This window comes from Temnothorax americanus, unplaced genomic scaffold (genome assembly GCF_048541705.1).
Source record: "Temnothorax americanus isolate GAGA-0224 unplaced genomic scaffold, ASM4854170v1 Scaffold114, whole genome shotgun sequence".
Taxonomy (NCBI): Eukaryota; Metazoa; Arthropoda; class Insecta; order Hymenoptera; family Formicidae; genus Temnothorax; species Temnothorax americanus.
In genome coordinates, this window is record NW_027509247.1 from 362,118 (window position 1) to 382,238 (window position 20,121).

Sequence of the window (20,121 nt, forward strand, 5' to 3'; positions counted from 1 at the left end):
CCTAAAAACCCCCCGTCCCCAGGCCCAAAGGGGGGGGAAAGTGACTCGCCGTGAAAAAAGCTGTGGTTCCAATAACGTGACGTCAGCGACATCGGGGGGGAAAGGGGCGTTTTGTTCGCCACCCCCCCCAAACGTCTCGCGAAAAAAACCCCCAGGCACAGCTTTGGGGCCAACCCCCGATAAAAAACAAAAAATTTTATTTTTAGGTTTTCTTTTTCGTACCCCCGCCCCCTAAAAAATCGGGGGGCGAGTCCTTGGCGGAGAAGATTTCCGAACGCGTCGAAGTGATCCCCCCCTTTTTTCCCCTTTTTGCGAAAACAAAACCCCAAAGCGTCCCCGGGACCCCCGCGTCTTCGAGATTCACGATGCCCCCCCCCCGCGTGTCGCACCCCCCGCCCCGGGAGAGCTTTTTTTAAAAAAACCCCCGGGAAAAAAGGGGATGCCCGGGGGGGGGGGCCGCTCGTTTTTAAATTTTCCGTTTTCTTGACCCGTACGGGGGGGGGCGCGAAAAAGTCGTTCTCTTTTTCCCCCAAAAATTTTTTTTTTTTTTTTCTCCTTTTCCTCCGCGCTTTTTATAGGGCCCCCGGGGGGACAACCCGGACCCCCTTGCCGTTTTTTGGGGGCTGCAATTCTTTTCCTTGCCGTTGCCCGCTTTCCCCGGGGTAAAACCCCTTTTTGGGCCCCCTGCCGGGGCACCAATAAAGGGAAACCCGGCCCCGCCCAAATGGGGAAAAAAGGGAAGACCCCCCCCTTTTTTCCCCCTCGGAATACCCCCCTTTTCCCCTTTCCCCCCTTCCTCGCGTTTCTCCTCGATCCCTTTCCCTTTTTGTTTTTTTCCTTTTTTTCCCTTTTTCATACCCATCCCATTTTTTGTCTTCCCCCCATAGCCCCAAAGGGCCCCCCGCGGGAGTCCTAAAACCCCCCGTGGAATCCTTCGGGGGTTTCGCGTTTTTCGCGCCCCCCTGGGGGAGCAAGATCCCCCCCCGGGGGCGTTCGGGGGGGCCCCGCTTGGGGGGGTACGCGACGTCGTGCTTCGACACGCCCGCCCAAAAGGATTTTTTCCCTTTTTTACCGGCCTGGGGTTTTTTCCCCCCCGCTTTTCCGGGTCCCCCAAAATTTAAAACCCCGGGACTGCGCTGGGGGGGAAAAGCTTTATCGCGCGACAGCAGGGGGCCCCCCGAAAAGCGGGCCCCCATTCAATCGCGGTTGGGGGGGGCTTTTTTTTTCTTTAAAAATGTTGTTTTTTTTCTTTTTTCCCCAAGTGAGTCGACGACCCCCTTTTTGGGGTTTTTAGCCCCTTTTGCCCCCGGGGGGGCAGCCTTAATAGGGGGGGTTTTGGCCCGTCTAGTGGTTCGCCCCCCGGACTTTTGTATTTTTCCCCCTCACGGGCGAATTTTTGGCACCCGGGACCCGTTTTATTTTTTCCCCAAAAAAAGGGCCCCACAACAGAGGCAAAATTTTTTAAAAAAATTTACGCAAAGAATTTTGGGGAAAAAAAAATTCCCCAACCCCCGGGGGCCCCTTTAGATTGAGAATACTTTGCACGCGCAAACGTTTTTTTTGTTTAAAAATTTTAATTTTTTTTGTACGGATGAAAAAAACCCTCCCCCCATTTTCCCCCCTACGCGCGGGGCTTTCGCGCACGGCGCCGAAACGACGCGACGTCGGGGGTTCCCTTTTTTTTGGGGGAAAATTTTTTCCAAAAAACAATCGAGGCGAGGCGCCCGGGGGAAAAAAGACCGAGAGAAAAAAGGGGGAGCAAAAAAAAATGTTTTTTCGTGGACAGGGGTGACAAAAAGGGGGCCCAAAAATTGGATCGAAAAACGCTGAGGGGGTTTGGGCCCCGTCAAAGGGGAAAAGGGGGAAAAATCGCGCAGGCACGGCCCTTTTCCTGAAAAAACGTCGTGGTTCTTTTTTTTTGGGGCCCTCCAATTGGGAAGGGAAAAAAGTTTTTTTTTGATCTGTTTGGAACAACCGCACCCCCCCCTTTTTTTTCAAAAACCCGTTACTTGTACAAAAAATTCTCGAAAAAACCCAAGTTTTTTTACCTCAAACGATTGTTCAACCCTTTTAAAAAACAAAAAAAGCTACCCCCGGGTTTTTCCGACAATCGCGACGTCGTTCCGCCCGACGAGGCGCTCCCGACTCAGTCTTCGTCTTCGATGGACGTGGCCTGCGACCAAACAGGACCGTATGAGGGAAGTACTTCTCTATGGGTCGACATTCGAATATCGATTGCTTCTATCTCTGTCAAACGTACCTAAAATATCGAAACATCTCGTGCGCGATAATGCAAATCTGTTGATCCTGTTCAGGCAGGACGGCACCAATCTGCGACACGTGTACGACAATCACGTGAACATCGATATGTCGTACGACGAGTTTCGCGCGTTCTGTCGCGAGGTTGGCGACGCACCTACGGTTTTGCTGTGATAGACAAGGACAGCGCGTTGCGAGCGGACGGTACAGACGGGGGTTCCACGACTTCGCCGTGCTGTAGAGCCGATCAGTGCGCTTCGCAAAAAAGCGCGAGCTGACCCGGGGTTTTTGGGGGGGAAAAAGGGGGGCGTGAGATACCAAAAAGCGCGCCTCTTTTTGGGGGAAATACCGCCTCGGGGGGCCCAAAAAAAAAAGGGGGAGTTTTGCTGGGGAAAAGGGGGACGAGCCTATCGTCAAACCTCTAAACCCCCTCCCCCCCTTGGGGGAACCTTTAAAATAAGAGCCGGGGGAGGTATGAAAAAGACGCCCCCTTTTTCGCTGAAAAAAAAAATTAAAAAAGAAGGGGGGGGGAAAGGCCCCGGGGGAACACGACTAGGGGCCCCTGGGGGCCCCCCGCTTGGAAGGCAAAAACGAAGGGCACGACGACGTTTTTACGCCAATAAAAAAAAACGCCGGGGGGAAAAAAAGGGGGGGGGGGCCCGGGGACTTTTTTGTTCGGCACCCGCGCAAACCAAAAACGTGACGAGCCCCAAAACCCCATCCACCCCCCTTTTTTTCCAGTTTCTACCCAGAGAACCGAGATCGTCCAAAAAAAGACGACTAAAAATCCCCGTTTGAATTTAAAAAAACTCTCAGCACGGGGAAGGGGCGATTTTGGGGGGACAGCCAACTGGGCCTTTTGGGGGGGGAAAAAATCGCTTTCTGGGGGTTTTAGAGAAAAAAAAAAACATGGGACAACGTCTCCCGGAGGGGTTTGGGGGAAAAAAGGCACGAGGGGGGGGAAAAAAAGTTTTTGACGTTGCCGCGGACGTTTTCCCTGATCGTCGGGGGTTTTGGGGGGTTTAAAAAGGGCCCCGGGGGCCCTTTCTTTGTTTTCCATACGAGCTCCCGACGTAAGGCTATAGGGGCAGAGAAAAACCCAAAGGGGGATGGAGTTTTTTTTTCGTCCAGCGCTCAAAAAAGGGGGATCGGGCCCCCCCAAAAAACGTCAGGAAAACAAGGGACACAATACAAAAATAAAAAACCCCCTAATATTTTCCCTCCGCAAATTTGGGGGCTACAAAGGGCGCCGGCTTCCCCTGGGCCCCTGCGACGACCGAAAAGCTTTTTTTATTTAAAGGGGGCGATCCCAAAAAAGGGGGGGAAACGACTTGGGGGTGCGGGAAAAGCTTCTCGTGGGGGGGGAAACGCCCCTAAAAGACAAAAATTCCGGGCGAAAAATTGGGGGGAAATCCGCAAAAGGGCCCGGGCTCGTCATAAATTGATGGGTTTTGCCCCGATCGCGAGGCCCCAAATTTCGAACCCGGGGGCGCGCCCCCGGGTTCCCCCCGCCCCCCAGGGGCCGTGAAAAAATTTTGGCTGCCCCCCTTTTGAATCGGGCAAGGGTTTTAGGGTTTTCGTCCACGGGGGGAGTTTTGGGGGTCTCGATCAAAACCGCCAAAAAACGCGAAACCCCAAGGGCCCCTTTGTGAGGGGGGGGTTTTTTCCTACGAGCGAGGGAGCGCAAGATACGGCGGGTATACGCGCCGGAGGAGCGCGACGACGCGGCGGACAAGACCTACGTCGATGTCTGGATCGCGTATGCCAAGTTCGATGTGATAAAAAATGTCAAAGGTGAAATAGCGACGCTGAGGAACAACGCGCTCAGTTTGAACGAGGATTCCTACGACGCGAAGGAGCGCAAAATACGGCGTGTAGTCGATCCGCAGATCGAGACCGACGCGACGAACAAGAGATACGTCGATTTGGTGATCTATCAACTGCAGAACAGCGCGCTCCGTTTGAATCGGGATTCCTACGACGCGAGGGGGCGCAAGATACGACGCGTGGCCACGCCGGAGAACGGCACAGACGCGGTGAACAGGAGCTACGTGGAGGGCGCGATTGAACGACTGAGGGGCGTGGTGAACGAGGAAATCAAGAAGAGCTCCGCCGATCAGAATTTCACAGGCGTCATTGTGACGAACGCGACCCAAAATCTGAGAGACGACATCGTGACGTTGCGAAACGACGCGCTCCGCCTGCGCGAGGATTCCTACGACGCGTCGGAGCGCAGGATACGGCGAGTGGCCGCGCCGGAGGACGACGGCGACGCGACGAACAGGAGCTTCGTCGAGGGAGCGATCGCCGAAGCCAAGAAAAACTCGAGAGACCTGATAAGAGAATTTAGAAGCCAGTTCCTCGATGTAAAAAAGACCGTAGAAAAGCACGACAAGAAGATCGCCAAAATTCAGGGTATTTTGAACCTTTTTCAACAATGAGCGCTGAGAAACGAAGACTCGTGGAGGAACTGCACGCGCCGGCGAAAAAGAACTTTCTCCGAGGAAGAAATTCGCGTACGGCAGCGATTTGCACATAGCCCAGCCGTACAGATTGTTCACGTCGTAATACATGAGATACGTATCGGGTTGGGACGAATCGTATGTCGGTACGTGCCTGTTGTTAGCTCGCGCGTACCTGAGCGAACATTGACTGAGGCCGCCGCGTATTCCATGTTCCACGAACAGCACCATGTCGATGTCGGTGAGCAGCTCAAAACGCACGCCGGTGTATCTCAGCATGGCGTCCCACGTGTACCCCAGCAACGTATAATAATACGCGGGATTGAGCTCGTAACTCGCCATACACGTGTCCCGAAAATTTTCAAAGATATCCGCCAGAAAAAGCACGTCGGACTTGAGATAGAGATCGCTGTACTCCCCGAGATCTCGCACGCGAAAACGTCGCCAGACTCTCGTCGCGTGCTCGTAGTCGCTCTCGCTCGCGGTCTCGTCGGTCAGGGAGCTGTAAAAGACCTCGCGCGGTGAAAGCTCGGTCTCCCGCAACTTGACCAGGCTGTCGTACGGAAATACTCCCTTGCGAGTGAGCAGATCGAGATCCTCCGTGCTCAAATCCGCGTACTCCGAGCGCGTTATTCTCAGCTTGTCCTTGCTCAGATAGGACGCCAGGGTTTCGATACTCGCGGCTAAAAATTTGTACGAGTCCACGAATCGTAGCTTAACGTACCGATCTCATGTCCCATCCGTCTGCGTCTCCTTAACGGTTTTCGAGAACGATATGTAGGTTTCCTTCGTAAGCGGCAGGAGCTCGACCTTGCCCTCGAAATCGTTCGCGATTTTCTCGATGATGAAGTGCGCGTCGTAACCCGACAGATTGTGGAAGCACACGGGAATCACGTACACGTTTTTGTAATTCAAATTGCAACGAACATGCGCCGGACCTCTGTAACGTCCGGTTAGAAGACAGTGATCTCGCATGCGTTTGTCCTCCGGTTGGAACACTTTTCGACACACGTGACAATGCGTCGCGCACTGAAATTCGCGTTTCTCGTCCTCCGTAAGTTCTACCATAGATATATTAGTGGAGACTTTAATCTTAGCGCGACGCGCGAGAACGCGAAGCTCGTTAACGAACCACGAATCGCAAACCTCGCCGCGACGATATCTGTACGTGGATACGGTATCGTCGTAGGTGCAGCACAGATAGTAGCCCAGGTTGAACGGTACGTGACGCTGATAAGCGTATCTTTCCGTTCTCGCCCCCCCTTCGGCATTCTCCCTCTCCCATGGTTCGAGAAGACACTCCATATCCGCGTACACCACGAAGGGGAGTCGCTCCTTCCTGTCGTGATTGTCAAAAGACAGCCACTTATCGTCCTCGTTTGGAAGAACGATGGCGCAATCGTTCATTCGGCCGCAGTCGACGCTGTGAGCGGCCAACTTTTCGCGCGTATAGAAATAGTGTAGGCATCTGCAAAGTAACGTCATATATTAAATAACATCTCTCCGTTCCCTTGTTCCTCAGTTTTTTTTACTTACCGATCGCAAACGTGCTTCGCGCAGCGGCTCACGGTCAATTGCGAATTCACCAATCGCGATAGATTTTTTATCCAGGCGAAATGATTCCCGTTGACGACGCCACGCAACGTATCGCGCAGATACAGGAGATTTACGTGTCTATCCCTCTTATCGTCGGTTAACCGCAGAGGCACGACCGCGTTGTCGGCGCCCCGTCCGTACTTATTTTTCTTTCCAATCTCTTCCCGAGTGGTGAACACGTTGATCGATACGTCATTCTGACGTTCGAACTTTCCGATGTGTTTCAGATCTATGGGGAACTTTATCCCGTCGAGATTCAGCACCGTCGCGTAATCGGGATACGAGCCGCATCGTTCCGCGAAAATCCTCCGCTGACGCTGCTGCTGCTACCAGCACCCTCACCGTCCAAACCGGCACCCACGGCGCGTTCGAATCGCCGACGCAGATCCTCCCTCGAACCTTCCAGTCGCGCTATTCGAGCAACCAGAGCGGTCACGGCCTCGCCTTCCGGAGCGTCCGACTCGACAGCTCTCCCGCAGGAGCTGGAGACACTCATCGCATCGTCGTCTCCACGCGCGATACCCGTCCGCGTCGCGGACGTCCGCGGCGAGCAATTCGTCGCACTCTTTCTGCATGTTATCCAGAAGGGCCTTTCACCCTCGGGAACACAGAATTTCACTCGATCAAAAAGACGACAAGACCCGTAGGTGTAAATCCTACGTAGCTTCTCTCCTCCGAACACCGTCTGATAATAATGATGATACTTGAGCGGCAATTTACGCGTATAATCGTGCGCCCTAGCGGAATTTACCATCGTCGTCTCTATCCACGCGCGCTCGCGCGCAGTTTACGCTCCGATCTCTCTCCGCAAATGATGAGTCGCTAGATTCCATCGCGCGTCATCCTTCACCACCACCAACGCACATGCGTTTGACGATAACGACGTTTCGAGTCTCACCGATTCGTCGTCCGAATCCGACGAGAACGCGGGCATGGGCTCGTAACAGCGCAGTTCGCCGTCTGATTCCTCGGACGAGTAATAACGGTGATCGTTCATTCGCAAGTACACACATTGCTATTGCTACATTATCACCGCTGTCTGGTCTAAATCAATTAGACGTATAAATACCGTCCTCAATTCTTTTCAAATATATTTGGCAATAGAAAAACCTCCAGTTCGATTGGCGATTGGCGATTCCGATTTCGCGACGGATCAGATATCTCGTTACGTCGACTCTCCACGAATCCGATCTGCAACAATTCCTCACGAGCGGTTCGCTTATTTTTACAATCGATTTTCTAATTTTAGAATTAAACACCGTTTTGCAAAGTTCTACGTACTCGTCGCTTATACCGCATTAAAAAACAACTTATTCCCGTTCCGATCGGTTCGCACCACTCTCTCACGATACATTTGTCAATCCGCGTCACCGTATGCCGCGCCGTCGCGAGCAAAACTCATTTTATACGCGTTCGTTATCTCAACGTTGGTTTTCCATACCCAGATAAACTCTTTCCCCGGAAAAACGACGACCGCTCGCCGCGTCGTTCGAGAAAAACAAAAGGAGGATGTGACGACAGCGACCTTGAACGAGTTCGGACGCACGATAAAAAAATTATTCGCGAAACGTACGGTTCGGGTGAACAAAGAGAGCGGTATCGTCTCTCTCAGTCTCTCTCGATACAACGAGGCTGGTCGGAAAACCGCGTCCGGCCCGTTGAGACAAAGAAGCGCGCGATCGACGCTCCCCCTCGCGGGAGGACGACTCGCGATTTTCGCCGTTTGGGAAACGGGGGGCCGGAAAACCACGTCCGGCCCGTTAGGACAGAGAAAAGCGGGCGACGCGACAGTACGCGCCTCGCCGCGATCGACGACGCTCCTTCCTCGCGCACCGTCGGTAACGCGGTACCCACCTTCCCCCGTCCCCCTCCAGAGTACCCGAGGCCAAAAGTGAATTTCCCCCACTCCTCGTCCCCCCCCACCAGCTGCTCCTCCCGGACCCCCCTCGCCCATCTCTTATGGCGTTCCCCCGCGAGGAACGCGCCCCCCCCCCCGACATCCGGATTTCTACCTGAGGCCAGAAGTATATATACTTTAGCTACTGGCGCGAATAAAAAGAAACCGTCAAAGGGCGGGGACAGTAATAAAACCTTTAAATATCGCTGTCATCGATGTCAGAAAGTGGGGCACAAGGCAAACGAGTGTCAATCGAAAACGAATCAATCCGAAAAGGAATCGGCTAAGAAAGTCGATGCCGTGAGCCTCTGTGCTGAGGTGAGACCCATCGACACGCGCGAAGAAACTGCGAATTACAAAACGGACGAAGAAGCCGCGAACATTGTAATGGAAGACGCAAATTGGTGTTTGGACAGTGGATGCACCGCCCACCTTTGTAAGGATCTGTCAAAGTTCGACTACATAAATGGAACGGCGGGACAGAAGTTGAACCTGGCCAACAGGGCATCTACACACGTCGTCGGAAAAGGACTGACGACCATCACAACCGAGACCGAAGGTCAATCGAAGAAAATAAACGTCACCGATACCTTGTATGTTCCGGACCTACGCACAAATTTTTTATCCGTCGGAAAGATTACCGACAAGGGATACATAGTGATCTTTACGAAAATGAAGGCCGATATCGTCGATGATCGCAGTGGTAGTGTCGCATTAATCGCGCGCCGCGCAAACGGATTGTATTACGTAAACGGATCCTCCCGTGAGAACAGAGCCGACGACATATACACATTTCATGATTTGGCATCGCCGCATGGGCCACCTAAATTTTCGCGATCTAATCCAGTGCGATAGAAACGGATGCGTTCGTGGGATGGACATTAAAGATCCGACCGTTCGTCCAAATTGCGATATATGTAGTCGTGGAAAGATGACGCGCCCTTCCTTTTCGCGAAGGTTGGAATGGAGTACATCACCGTTACAAATCGTTCACACGGACCTGTGTGGACCCATGCGTTCTTTGTCCAACGGTGGAGCTCTCTACTTCATAACCTTCAATGACGATTATTCGCGATGATGCGAGATTCATTTCTTGAAGAAAAAAAACGAAGCCCTGGAAGCCTTCAAGAGATACAAGTCTTACGCCGAAAGGAAAACCGGCGCCAAACTCCAATCTCTGCAATCCGACAACGGGGGCGAGTACGTCAACAAGGCCTTTGATGATTATCTGGAGCAGCTCGGTATCAAACGGAGGCTCTCTACTCCACGTACCCCGGAGCAAAACGGAGTCGCGGAAAGACGCAATCGCACCACCGTGGAAATGGCTCGCTGCATGCTTCTGGGATCGAGTCTATCTACATTTTTTGGGGCCAAAGCGGTGAACACCGCGAATTATGTAAGAAATAGGTGCCCGTCCAGCGTCTTAGACGGAAAGACACCATACGAACTATGGGTCAAACGCCCTCCTAACGTCGATTACTTCAGGGAATTCGGATGCGACGCTTATGTCCTTGACAGAAAACCAGACATCGGAAAATTTGAGCCAAGATCAAAGATTGGTACGTTTGTCGGATACTCAAATGAAAATAAAGGTTTTCGCGTATGGATCCCCGAGGAAAAGAAAATGGTAGTCACCAGAGACATCAAGTTCGCCGAATCTCGGAAAAATTCCGACAGCGACGAAGTTTCGCCCGATAAATCGGACGAATTCTTCCCTTCCGAGATGGACTCGACACAATCGCCAGCTTCGCTTACCGGAACTGACGTTTACGGGAAAGCTGGTCGAAACGAGCCGGAAACAGTCGCATGGGACTTCAGCTCCTCCGATGGGAGATCCGATGACATCGACAAAAGCGAGGAAGAGGACGCCCCCGGGCACCCCATTGAAGACGACGTTGCAGCAGATCGGGCCCCCAAAAATAGGAAGACCGAGGCTGATACGCACCAGGCACAGGGGGAGACCCGCAAAGCAATATCAGACCGCAAACTTTGCAGATTACCAAGAACATTACGTTTTTCAAACGGAAGTGACTACAGAATCGGCCCTGCAGGGACCCGACTCGGACGATTGGTATCGCGCCATGTCGGAAGAAGTGAAATCAATATTGAACAAGGAAACATGGTCCATCGTCAACCGTCCCTGCAACCGGAACACCGTCGGGAGCAGATTCGTTCTAAGAAACAAATACTCCGAGGATGGTACAATCGAGCGCCGAAAGGCTCGCATCGTGGCTAAGGGGTATTCTCAGCGTCCCGGACTGGATTTTCATGCGACTTTTGCACCGGTCGCTCGGATGGGTTCGATCCGCATGATCGTCGCTTTGGCGGCTCAGCTCGACATGGAGATCCACCACGTCGATGTAACGACGGCCTACTTAAACGGTATATTACAGGAGGAAATATACATGGAACTTTCTCAGCACTTGATAAACGTGCTTGAAATATTGAAACAAGAAGGAGATTCAGCTACACGTACCAAAGCCGCACATATGCTGGATCAGATCAAAAGGGGAGACACCGTATGCAAGTTGCATAAGGCGCTATACGGTCTCCGTCAAGCGGGCCGATGTTGGCACGAGACCTTGAATAACGCCATGGAAGCTTATGGAGCCACAAAATCATCGTCGGACCCGTGCGTTTATTACATGGGACAGGGTGAAGACATCATCTTAATCGCAACCTACGTCGACGACGTCGTAATTGCCGCAAAAGACCCGCGAAGGATAGCCGAATTAAAACGCTTTCTGAGCACGAAATTCGAACTTAAGGATTCCGGAAAAATAAAGAGATGCTTAGGAATCGAGTTCCTACGAGACAAAAATGGAATCCACCTAAAACAATCCGCACTCACCAGGGAGATTCTTCATCGTTTTGACATGATAGATTGCAAACCGAAGAAGACACCACTCGAGCCAGGAATCAAGCTTGAGAGAGATGACCAAAAATCTGGAGAGGGATTACCTTATCGTGAACTGGTCGGATCCCTCATGTACCTGTCGGTTTGTACCCGTCCAGATATCTCTTTCGCCGTTAGCTATCTCAGCCAGTTCAATGACTACTTCGGCGAAGCTCATTGGAATGCTGCGAAGCACGTCTTGAGATACTTGAAAGGGACGGAATCAACAGGGTTAACCTTTCCAAAATGCGGTGGCTCATTGACAGCCTACGTAGATGCTGACTGGGCCAACTGCCCACTCGACGGTAAACACGAAAAAATCACGGAATTAGAAAATAAGATCTCGCAGGAAAGATCGCGAAAGGACGATACCTCACGCTCGGATTGCGTGAACGCAACGCCGGGAGTCGCGCAAGAATTCTGTCGCCAATTATCTAAGCCTAACGCAAGTAGGAGTCGTGGCGTAAGCCACGTCCCAACGTAATGAGGACCGAACGCAACACAATAACGAGCGCGGACGTTATACGAAAGGACTCGCAGTAACGGATTTTGCCACGAATCTATCGCGATCTTCAGAGGCTCGCAATCGCGTCTTTATCTCAATTCCACGGCCACAATGCCATCCCGAGGTCCTTCGCTCTCGCTGTCGATCGCCATTCGATACACGGTCTCAAGGGACCGTACGCGTCGCGATGTTACAACGTTTCCCCGGACGAGAGCGTGTCCCGGAGGGCGGCGTCGTGGCGTTACATCTCGAGATTAATTACTGCGGGCCTCACCGATGTGATGTCTCCTCGTAGGGCTCCTCGCCGTCACCTCGTACGGAGGATCGTCGCAGCGTAACAGATTCTCCCGACTCGGGGTGACTATCGCGTATTTTAAGAAGAACGTTCGGACTCACCGACGGACGACCAGAGAGTGTCTCGCTAGACTCTCTCGATAGCGGAATCGATGTGGCACCCCCTTCATGAGGGGCGCGCCGATCAATCGGGAGCGAGCTTACAAGCTCGCGCGGTATCGTAACGCAGGATCGTCGCAAGGGGATCTTTCGGAGGCGCGCAACGGTCCCTAGGCGGCGTAGCGATTCCTCCAATTTGTCCCTGGGCAGCGGACTGAACTTTGTTCTGGCCGGTGTGCCTCCGATTTGACCTCGGGGCGGTGGCCAGCCACCCCGCGGGCCGGTATTGCGTGGAGGTAATTTGCTGAGGCCGGGTTTTCCCCGGTACCTGGGGCCTAGCTATCGACGACCTTGTCCATCGCTGCCTCATTCGCCGCACGCCTGCCGCGTTGCTCTCGCCGCCCGTGATCCATGTAGCTTCCGCTCTCGCCACCCCTCCTCGGTCCTTGGTCTTCCCGGACCCCTCTCGTTATCGATACTCCCTCGAAGACTCGCCGTGGTGTGGGTGAGGCGCCGCGCGCATTATAATTACACATGAAAATAAAAGAATAGTCAAAACGCGGAAACGATATCGATATTTGGCCTCTGGAGATCTCGTCGTCGCCTCTCTGGCTCGTCCCTGGGCGCAAATTTCCGCGCCTTGTGACGGCGGCGGGGCGCTGCCACGAAGCGGCGGGCCGCAACGTCACAACACCCCACCCCAAGAGGAAGCATACCGGGTGCGGTTGCCCCGCTCAGCCACTCGCCCTCCGGGGTGAGCATAAAAGCGCTTCGCGATCGATTCGTAAATTCGTTTCGCGAAGTGTCGGAGGTGCGAGGGAATCGTCGGAGAGGCCCGTCATCCCGCTCTCCTTACTCCTTTTGATCCGGCACACGTCCCGGAGCGGTCCGGGGGTGAAAAAGCCGTGACAATACCTATATATATATGATAAAACATTTTAATTGTCACTTTGTACCTTTCCTTACTTTCTTTCCTATCAAAATATATATTTGCATAAACATCTTCTGTACGATTTGGATGACGTATTTTTGGAACATTCTATAAACATTATTCAGATAGTTTTAAAAAGCTTTTTTTCATATTTCTTGAATATAATACAGAATATTCTTTTAATCTATTTTTCAATATTATAAAACTGGTTGCATTTTGACATTCTATAAAGCTACTTTTCATATTCCTTGAATGTAATACAGATTATTCTTTTAATCTATTTTTTAATATTAAAACTAGTCTTATTTTGACATTCTATACATATTCATAAAATATCATTTCCATCTTATTAGCATATTGTGGGAATATTCTAATATTCTTGAAAAATATTTATAGAATATTCGTAGAAAATGCTTGTGTTATCTGGGTATTGTGTTTAGTAATATCACTCCTGTGTTCTTTGATCCTGGTTTCTAAATAGCGTTTTGTCTGTCCAATATAAAAGGCGTTGCTGTCATTATAAATTATTTTGTATACGACTTCAGTGTTTTTGGCGGCAAATAGTTTATCCTTGCCCCTCCTGACAATGCTGTCCAATTTTTTTGGAATCGTATGTAAAACATGAAGACCGGTTTTGTTAACAAGCCGACCTATATCCTCGCTTACGCCTTTAATGTACAGTAAGACAATGCATCTCGATGCATCAAACGTACTATCACCCGTATCATCGCTTGGTACGGTGGAATCTTTGCGATTTTTTAGTACAAATAACCTATTTTTATTTGTTTTTCAATTATATCAATCGGAAAACAGTTATTTAATACAATTTCTTTAACCGTTTTTAAATTTTCACAATGAAATCGCTTGTCCGACATTAAAATAGCATGATCGACTAAGCTAATTATCGTTTTTAATTTATATTTAAAGGGGTGGCTAGAAAAAAAGTTGGTGTATCTACCCGAGAATGTAGGTTTCCTATACCAATTAGTGAGTTTATCATTGTCTCTGATCACTGTTGTATTTAAGAAGGAGATGGAGCCGTTGATTTATTTTTCGTGTCCATTAAAATAAAAACTAGTAGATCCCAAAACGAGTTCAACGGCGTGTAAAAATTGTGTTAGATTCATTTTAGTATTCTTAGATATGTCTATAGATACTCTGCCAATTAAGTCGAGAAACTGAAATATATTTTTCAGGAAACTCGGTAAAACTTAAAAATGCATCAGCCGCTTGCAAAATAATGCCAAATAACTCGAATAGTTATTACAATTTCAAATATATCATTTATTTCCATCTCGTACTTATGGTACGAAAATCGATGTACTGACCTACGACAATCTTCAAAAATGAACAATTCGCAAATATTACTTCAGATTATCAAATCTCATATTAAACTATTGCACATTATGCTATTTTGCCCATCTCATTATCGAAATTGCCATAGTTCGATATGTTAAGCTTAATTTTTAACTAATCATTGGATTTACGTCAAACAAAATTTATTGGCTTTATTTTACCTCCAGAAACATAAAAATCTATCGCTTTATATCGAATAAACATAAAATTGTGAAAGTTGATCATTCCTCATAGGAATATGTCAAAATATTCGCATATTGAAATAATGGGAAATTTAACTTGAAAATCACATGGGTTTGTTTATTTCACCTCACTAAACACGAATATATCGATTATTTATCGATCCGCCGCTTATTTCAAGTTTCGACTCGAAAATGTAAAATTCCATAATAATGAAAAATATCGCATAAAAACTATTTGGGTGGCTTCGTACAATCATTAGAAACAAAACAAGACTATTCGCAACTCAATCGGATTATTATTGACAAAGTTGATTTTCCAAATTGTGAAAAGTAAAAGTTGATAAATATTCAAAAATCGTGAATTATTACTGCAGATTTTTGTTAGTTGTTTTAAACCATTGATGTTAATGTTTTACACGACGCGAATATCTCGATATTTCGAGTAGTTACCTTTTTAGGCCTACTTCCGTTCTAATTGTCCGATCCTCAAATAAACTTTTCGTACTTGTTTCATCTCAGATACATTCAGGGATTACTAAAAAAAAACTAAATTAAAGCTTATTTTCGAAGTTCGCAAAATCTTAACCCTTCCGGTAAGTATGCAGATGCGATTTTTATGACGCATTAAAAATAAAATAAAAAATATGTGGCTGTGTTTGTACTGTCAAACTATACACGAAAATATAATAATTACCCGCCTCAAGTTCTTAATAAAATATGTACTCTAATTATATTGACATAATTAATCTCAGGATCTCGAAATTCGGGATTATCACTTTAGAATGAATACTATTCACGAATCAGACTTACTTTTTATGAAACTCTCGCGTTTCTAAGTCTTCGAACTATACTGACTATATATACACTCGCGCTTATCTCTACGATATTTTTTACGTAATATATATCAATAAAATGACAATGAAAATAATAGCTAATAATATAATGACTAACTCTATCTCTAACATACTTAATTCTATATATAAAAAAGTCTTTATCAAAATTGGGAAAAATCAGGTAATCGTCTTTATTTTTGGAAGGATATCCGTAACGGACATCTATCAAGGAATCTAACCTCTTTATAGGGCCGTCATCGTTCCTAGGTCAGCTTGGCTGCTCTGAATCACCTCGTCTACCGGCACGTCATCTCCTTGGCTGTCATCGGAATGCATACTGATATCTGCCAAAGTATCGTCCGTAGGACTCACTGGGCTCGGTGTCGGCGGCCTCACAGATGTCACCGGTGTTAGCTGCTTTAAGGTAAACGTCCCAATAGCCAACCATGTCCCAGTTCCCAACCACTAAGGGGAATATTCCACTTAATTAGGAGAATTTTTGATAAAAATAAATAAATAACCACTTAATTGAGTTCTACGATTTATAATTTATGCATAGGACAACGGTTAAAATAATTCTTGCGCTCTTTGTAGTAATTTTTTCGAGTTTCTTGAGAGAGCACGCGCTGCCCCGGGAAACGAAACGCATCTGTAAGCCAGTTTGTTAAGAATTGACGAAGTTTAATTGTAACTATTGTCGCCTTTATTTTTTATATATATTGAATAAGTTATAGCTTTTTATATTTAGGAAGATGTAGAGAATACAAATCTAGGGTCAAAATTTAGTTAGAATTGCCGATAAGTTGTTAATTTGCATGGTTGGATACTCGGACGTTTCAACCGTATGATGTACCAATAGCGAACCAAGGCTGGATACTGGTACAACCAGGCGGTCGTGTGATGTCCCAATAGCCGGACGCAACGAACTCAGCGGCCATAACCTTGATGGAACGATCAGCATTGACGCGCGGCATTGTTTACTAGTGTGCTTAAAGTGCGGCATTGTTTACTAGTGTGTTTAGAATTACGCTAAACTGAGGCGATTATTCGCAGTAAGTATTATATCTAAAGAAAAATAACTTTATCCGCCAGTGATTAAAATATCAATGTTAGTTTATTGCTCGACTAACTGGCAATATGAGTACAAAGACTGCACAACGTTTCGGCCCACGGTTAGGGCCCTTTTCAAGTGCGATCTAAAATTTATAAACAACAATATGCAATACAAAATATAAAATATAATAAGCGGACTAAAATTAATGATTGTTGTGTTCGAGAGCAATACCTATTCGTCTAATCGACTCGTCATAAGAAATCAACGGACATGCCTGTGATCACGAGAATGTTCCAGCATAATCATATGTAGCAGCTGTGAACAAATTTTCATAAAGCAACAATATGTGAGAGGATTGTGCACAAAATTCAAGCGAGACTCACGTGTCCAATATATAAAAATTCCATTTGCGTGTTAAATATCTCCGTTGCGACATGTTGTGCGTATGTAAGGAGACTGTGGACAGACAAAGAAGGAGCCGAGGCATCAGTGAGGTATAGGGGGGGGGGGAGAATTATAAACATTAAACAGACGTAATGACTGAGTTTAAATTCTCTGTGTCTTTCTTAAGGTTAATAGTGTTATTATTGTACTTCTTTGTGAAGAACATTTCGGCAATCTCTCGCATTTTCATGTTGCATTCTTTATGTAGAATTTTAGGATCTGACCACTTGAAATTGTGGTCATTATGTATACGATGCTTACTCACGACTGAGAAATTGCTGTCATGTTTCTTAATATCGTTGCAGTGTTCCTTAATTCTAGTTTCCAAATGTCTCTTCGTCTGTAGTATGTAAGAAGCCTTGCAATTCTCACAATCTATCTGATACACCACGTTCGTCTCTTTGCTATTTTTACCCCTCTTGATGACAGCACTTAGTTTTTTAGGTATTTTATACAAGACCTCGAAACCAACCTTTTCCAGGGTACGTCTTATGCCCTCACTTAATCCTTTAATAAAGGGGATCGCTATACAATTACATGCGTAAAATGAATTGTTTCGACCACTATAGCCATTAGTGTCTGTTCTATTTTTTAATTGTCGCAACCTGTTTTTAATGTGCTTATTAACCAACTTAATCGGAAAGCAATTATTTGTAAGAATATCTTTTACAATATTAATGTTCGTGTGGTGGAAGCGGTCATCCGACAGCAAAATTGCGTGGTCCACCAAGTTAATTATCGTATTGATTTTGTATTTACGCGGATGGTTCGAGAAATAATTGATGTATCTCCCCGAGAAAGTTGGTTTTCTATACCAATTTGTAATTAGCTTATCTCCATCTCTTATAACTAAAGTGTCCAAAAGCGGTATCGAGCTGTTAGCTTCTGTTTCGAAGGTGAACTGTAACCGAGGATGATAATTATTAAAAACGGCAAGTACAGCGTTTATAGTAGATTTTGGCACTATCATAAAAACGTAGCGAAGGAAGATCCAAACCTCAAAATCCAGCAGACTTAAGCATTGCGTTTCCAAATCATCCATAACCATATCCGCTAGTATGGGCAAAAGAGGAGAACCCATAGGATTGCCATAGATTTGCTCGTAGAATTGACCAACGAAACAGAGGCTAGTGGACTGTAGAATTAATTCAATAGCGTGGAGAAACTGCGGCAAATTAAATTCCGTACGTTGGGAAATGTAGTGCCACCGCTTTCTGACAGCTTCAAGTACGAGCTCTTTAGGAATGTTGGTGAATAATGCTGTGACATCAAGAGACATCAAGACCTCGTCAGACTTAATATTAACATCCTTAATCGCTCTCACAAAGGACCAACCATCCTTTACATGAGATCTCTATTTGGGGATCGACGTTTGTAGAATCTCGTGCATAAAGCTCGCTACATTATACAATGGACTGCCTATTGCTGATACAATGATACGCAATGGAAATCCCGTTTTGTGTATCTTAGGTAAGCCGTAACAGAGCGTAACAGCAATCTGGTAATCAATAATGTTATTATCATGCCAAGACCTTACGAGTTGGTTAAATTTGGTCGTTATTTGTTTAATCGGATCCTTCTTTATCTTTTTATATGTTGATGTATCGTTTAATAATTCCGTTATGCGGTTAATATAATTGGACTTGTCCATAATAATCGTTACTTGTCCCTTGTCGACAAAAACATCATCATTGTCATGTAAACATTTTTTACATTTCGTGAACTTACTCAAGATGTGTCAGTCGATATAGCAGAAATGCTTGCTCTTATTTAAGAAGAGTTGAGAAGAATTGGCTATTGTGCCTCTTATTTCCTTAATAGCATTTGGAGGAATCTTATAGCTACTAATTTCAATATTCTTAATAGTTTCCAAAACTACACTGTAACGATCTCCTTTACATAGACGAGAGACAGGCAAAGCAAAATTGTCACCTAAGCTTAACATATTTTTTACCGAATCCGGTATCGGTTTATTGGTGATGTTGACTAACCATTTCTCATTGTTTCCAGTGAGCATTATTGAGAGGATGAGCTCTTTAAGAGGACTTTTTAAAGACTTCATTAATTTTTCTTAGAAATGATATCAATAAGTTATCTTTTTATAAGATATCTTTCAGAAGAGCTTTTTATGATGTCTCTTCATAGATATCTCTACAGTCTCTAACAAGTGTGCTATTTGCGAATGCCGCGTGCAGGCGCAAAAGCTATATATACGTGTGATGAACTCTGCATGCTCAGCATGCTTCGAGTTGATTGATAGCATTCACATCGATATTATTAACGTTTCTAAGGTAAGTCTTTTTTAAATTATAAATATTATGAAATATAAATTTGAACATGAAATAGAGATTATATTTTCTTATATATTTTTATTATATATTCTATGTTGCCTCTCTATATTCAACCAAAGAAGTTGGGCTATGTTTGTAAAAAGCACATTGCAATCATAAAGTATTATTTTTTTATTCAAAGTCTATGAACATTTTAAACCTTGTTTTAAACATCCTTGAAATAAGATTTAGGATGTCTATATCAGACTTTACAATAAAAAATAATTTTTTTAATTACAAATGTGCTTCTTGCAGACATAACCCAACTTCTCTGATAATATATATATATATATATATATATATATATATATATATATACACATACATATTTATATACACGTATATGTAAAGACAAAGTAAATATAATTATTCTTTATATAAACTTTTTTTTAGTTAAAGAAGACACGAAGAAGCAAAAGACAGATAGAGAGAGAGAGAGAGAGGGGGAGAGAAAGAGAGAGAGAGAGAAGGAAGAAAGAAGCGAAGGAATAATAAATAGCAGGTAACAATAATTAACATTTTGTTTGATATTATGCACGTTAATGTGTATAGTGTCATATTTAAAATAACACATTTTCTTAATTTTGATGCATATATAAATAATATTTAATCAGAAAATTAATTATTTATATATGTTTTAGGATTAATTTTCGAGTTTGAGCTACATTTTTCTTTGGATGCCAAATTGAAATAAAAATTGAGCTTTAAAAAAAACATAAAGGTAAAGAACTTATAACGAAAGATTAAATAATTATAAAGTAATTTATATTTTATCATATATTTTCTGTTTTTGAAATTTGTATTTTTATACTTAGTATTTTTATGCTTTACGCATTACATTAATTTGATAAATTAAAAATGTCATTACGCAAAAATTTTAAAAATTTATCCGTGAGTCAGAAAAATAAAAGGCTTCTCAAAGCTTATAAATTTTTACAAAATATTCAAATAAGTGATAATAATGTAGAAGAAAACAAAGTATG

At 45.8% G+C, this 20,121-nt stretch overlaps 2 protein-coding genes across 2 annotated transcripts; both read right to left on the reverse strand.

The window, feature by feature from the left end:
- Window positions 1-4,881: 4,881 nt before the first annotated feature.
- On the reverse strand, window positions 4,882-6,813 carry LOC143908751 (uncharacterized). Its single transcript, XM_077426511.1, has 5 exons — window positions 6,600-6,813; window positions 6,258-6,546; window positions 5,537-6,189; window positions 4,950-5,404; window positions 4,882-4,896 (listed from the first exon to the last, which is right to left on the reverse strand). Exons 1-5 carry the CDS (start codon window positions 6,811-6,813, stop codon window positions 4,882-4,884), a joined length of 1,626 nt encoding a protein of 541 aa, XP_077282637.1.
- Window positions 6,814-16,173: 9,360 nt separating this feature from the next.
- On the reverse strand, window positions 16,174-19,215 carry LOC143908746 (uncharacterized). Its single transcript, XM_077426508.1, has 2 exons — window positions 16,748-19,215; window positions 16,174-16,679 (listed from the first exon to the last, which is right to left on the reverse strand). The coding sequence occupies exon 1, from the start codon at window positions 18,085-18,087 to the stop codon at window positions 16,888-16,890; it is 1,200 nt and encodes a 399-aa protein (XP_077282634.1). The 5' UTR covers window positions 18,088-19,215; the 3' UTR covers window positions 16,174-16,679; window positions 16,748-16,887.
- Window positions 19,216-20,121: the final 906 nt, after the last annotated feature.